Genomic DNA, 3,142 nt, shown 5'->3' with positions numbered 1-3,142 from the left:
ACTACTAAAATGCAAAAAGTTCAAAACATATAATGTTTGTCAATTATGCCAAATTTCTTATTTATATAAAATCTGACAAGTTCAACTACTAAAATAAAAGAAGTTCAAATAGAATTTATTTGTCAATTCTGCTAAATTTCTAATTTATATAAAATCTGTACACACCTCAACGAACGATCTGGTCGTAAAATAATCTCAATCCCCCAAACCACCCAAAAAACAAAAAAAAAACTCAGTTCAAACATACATATGACATCAGTACTAAAAAATCAGGATCAGTCAGGCCACTCACACCACTACGACAACAAATTTCAAAACCGCACGCTGTATGAAATTACATTTTAGTTCACACAGCACTAAACCATAAGTGCACTAAAATGAGAATACAAAAACTATAAAGGCCTAACTTAGGTAAGTACAGATGAGAATAAAATAAGTACCAGTTTTGAGCAACAACTCCCAGGGCACTAAAAAATGTTTTCAGATAAACTAGTCTATAAGACTTTAGTGAAAAAACAATACTTAACATCCTCACGGAAAAACATCACAAAGCATACGTCACCTAAACAGTCCAAAATGCCATCATCACCACCCCGGAGACGTGCAAGTGGGATTTAGCAGGTCATAAGTACAGCTTGACAAGACAAGTCAGCAGCAGTAAAACCATTTGAATTGGACGGTTGCTTCTTCCAGGCCACCACCCGCGCCACCCACTGAGCGGTTGCCACAAGGGACTGCAAACGGGGACCCCCACGACCACCACACCCACGCCCCCGACGAACTGCCTCCCACACATCCCCGTCGACGCACTTCAAAATACCCCATTGTCTTCCATCTCTGCCTCATTGCCAGAAACCACCATTGCCGCTTCAATCTCCACTTCACACAAACCACAAACTTCTCTCTCCCAAGCCCACAGTCACCGCAGGAAGGCGATGGCGGAGGAACCGTCCGCCAAGCGTTATCATGGCGAGCCGTCGGACAAGAGCAGCAACCTCGTCGACGTTCACGTCCCCGGCGAGAAGCGCGAGGACACCAGAACCCTCACAGCGGTTGAGCTCCACGGCAAAGAGACGCTGGAGATCGTCTGCACCAGCGAACCAGACAAGGCCAACGAGGTGATGAGCAGGCTCAGGATGAAGGGCGGCGGCTTGTATCCGAGCTTCATCGGAGTTGATGTGGAGTTCACCAGCGACGATGAACCTCCACAGATGGCGGCAGTCCTGCAGTTGTGCGTCGAGGAACTCTGCTTGGTGTACCACATCGCAGCAGCCACAAAATGGTAACCCATACTACTGTTCATTCATCTGTTGTACTAGTACTACTCACTAAGAACTTCATTAAACTAGTTTCCCAACTAGATGAACTACTATAGTTTGTGAAGTGGATGCACGAGTACATGTTTCTCAAGTTACATGCATTTCTGAAACTGTGAAGTGGATTGTTTCACCAGATTAGGATCTGAAAAAATGTTTATAAAATTCTGAACTTGATGCACCAAATTAATTTCTGAACTTGATATGCTAGCATAGATTCTGATCTTGATGCACTAGTATAGTTTATATAATTGATGTATTAAAAGATGTTTGGTGAAGTGGTATAGGTCCATATCTTGATGCACATGTTTCTCAAATTCATTTCTGAACTTGATATAGAATTGATGCACAAAGATGTATCAAGCACTGGTATAGGTTTTTTATACAACAAAAAAGAAAACTAAACTTGAATCAAGCAGCACATATATCATTGAATCTGGTAAGATGATTCTTGAATTTGGTGAAGCACTGAAGATAGCAAAAAAGAAAAATAACATGGTGTAGTTGAACTTAATTTCAGGAATTTGTGTACTAGTTTCTGGACTACATTCATCCATGACTTATACTATATAAGCATCTACCTCATGGATTATCACTTTCAAAAACAAAAAGCAGAAGAATTAAATCTTCAAAAAAGAAGACTAATCTTTAAATGTGTGTCTCCCCCCTTGCAGGCCCAAGCGCCTCAAAGACTTCCTGCAGGAGGAGAAATTGTACACATTTGTCGGTTTCAGCATTGGAGGTGACAAGCGGATGCTGAACAAGTCTGGTTTGGAGATCAACCCCAACAACTTCATTGACATGCAGCGCAAGTGGAAAGATCCAAAGACCAGCAAATACTACGACTCCTTGGCCGATGTTGCAGGCGACGTAATCCACCCATTCTACAGCGGCATGAAGAAGAAGATGGACAAGGGAGAACACAAACTGTGGGGGACCAGCCCGCTGCCAGACAACCTCATCACGTACGCAGGAATAGATGCGTACGCCACGTACAAGTCATGGAAGACAATCGCCAACATCTTGACAGGTTGGGATATTTCAAAAGAGCAGGAGACTGACCCCTACTACCACTGCAACTTAGCAGGATGAAGATGCATGAAAGTTTGCATTCGTGTTGCTCGCACTTCTGCCTGTCCTTAATATTGTTGTTTCAGATTTGTAGTTTGCTTTCGTTATGTTGAACCAGCTACCTTATGTTATGTGTGTCAGGGTTTGAACAAGTTTGCCTATGTCTATCATGTACATCGTTTGCTTATGTCGTTCAACAAGTTTGCTAGCTTCCTATTTTGTTCATCCATCATTTGAAGTTGAAGTAGGTTGAAGTTGAAACTAGTCATGCAGAAACAAAAATCACACATGGATATTTTCACAAAAAAACAAAAATAGTGGCAGACTAACTAAGGAGAACATCAAATAGTAGAATTGGACGCTCAGTACAGCTTAGACATTTACGGTAGTACTATCACACTAAGAAATCAGTTTTTAGTTTCAGAAGAACACTAAAAAGACTAAGTTTCAGCCGAGGACAACATTCACTACTAACAGCATCGTGCTAATAGTAGTTAGAAATTTACTGAGTACTGCAACAGGAAAAGCAAAGAACAAACAATACGTATTTCCCAGTCACTAGCATGCTAGGACTAAGAGTTCTGGTACACTTCAACAAACGGTACATTCATTCTACAAAATATAAAAAGGAACAGGAAGCTTCAGTTCACATTCCATAAAACATTGACACACTAAAGAATAACAGTAATAGTACAACTGAAATGTGAGTACAACTTATTCTGTAAGGCAAGTACTATGATCATACCAAACATTGC

At 41.0% G+C, this 3,142-nt stretch overlaps 1 protein-coding gene across 1 annotated transcript; it reads left to right on the top strand.

Moving 5' to 3' along the window:
• Nucleotides 1-935: 935 nt before the first annotated feature.
• Nucleotides 936-2,408, top strand: LOC141027722 (uncharacterized). Its single transcript, XM_073504988.1, has 2 exons — nucleotides 936-1,282; nucleotides 1,991-2,408. Exons 1-2 carry the CDS (start codon nucleotides 936-938, stop codon nucleotides 2,406-2,408), a joined length of 765 nt encoding a protein of 254 aa, XP_073361089.1.
• Nucleotides 2,409-3,142: the final 734 nt, after the last annotated feature.

This window comes from Aegilops tauschii, chromosome 1 (assembly GCF_002575655.3).
Source record: "Aegilops tauschii subsp. strangulata cultivar AL8/78 chromosome 1, Aet v6.0, whole genome shotgun sequence".
NCBI classification, from domain to species: domain Eukaryota; kingdom Viridiplantae; phylum Streptophyta; class Magnoliopsida; order Poales; family Poaceae; genus Aegilops; species Aegilops tauschii.
Note: the sequence above shows the minus strand (reverse complement) of the source record. Positions and strands in the feature narration are given on the sequence as shown.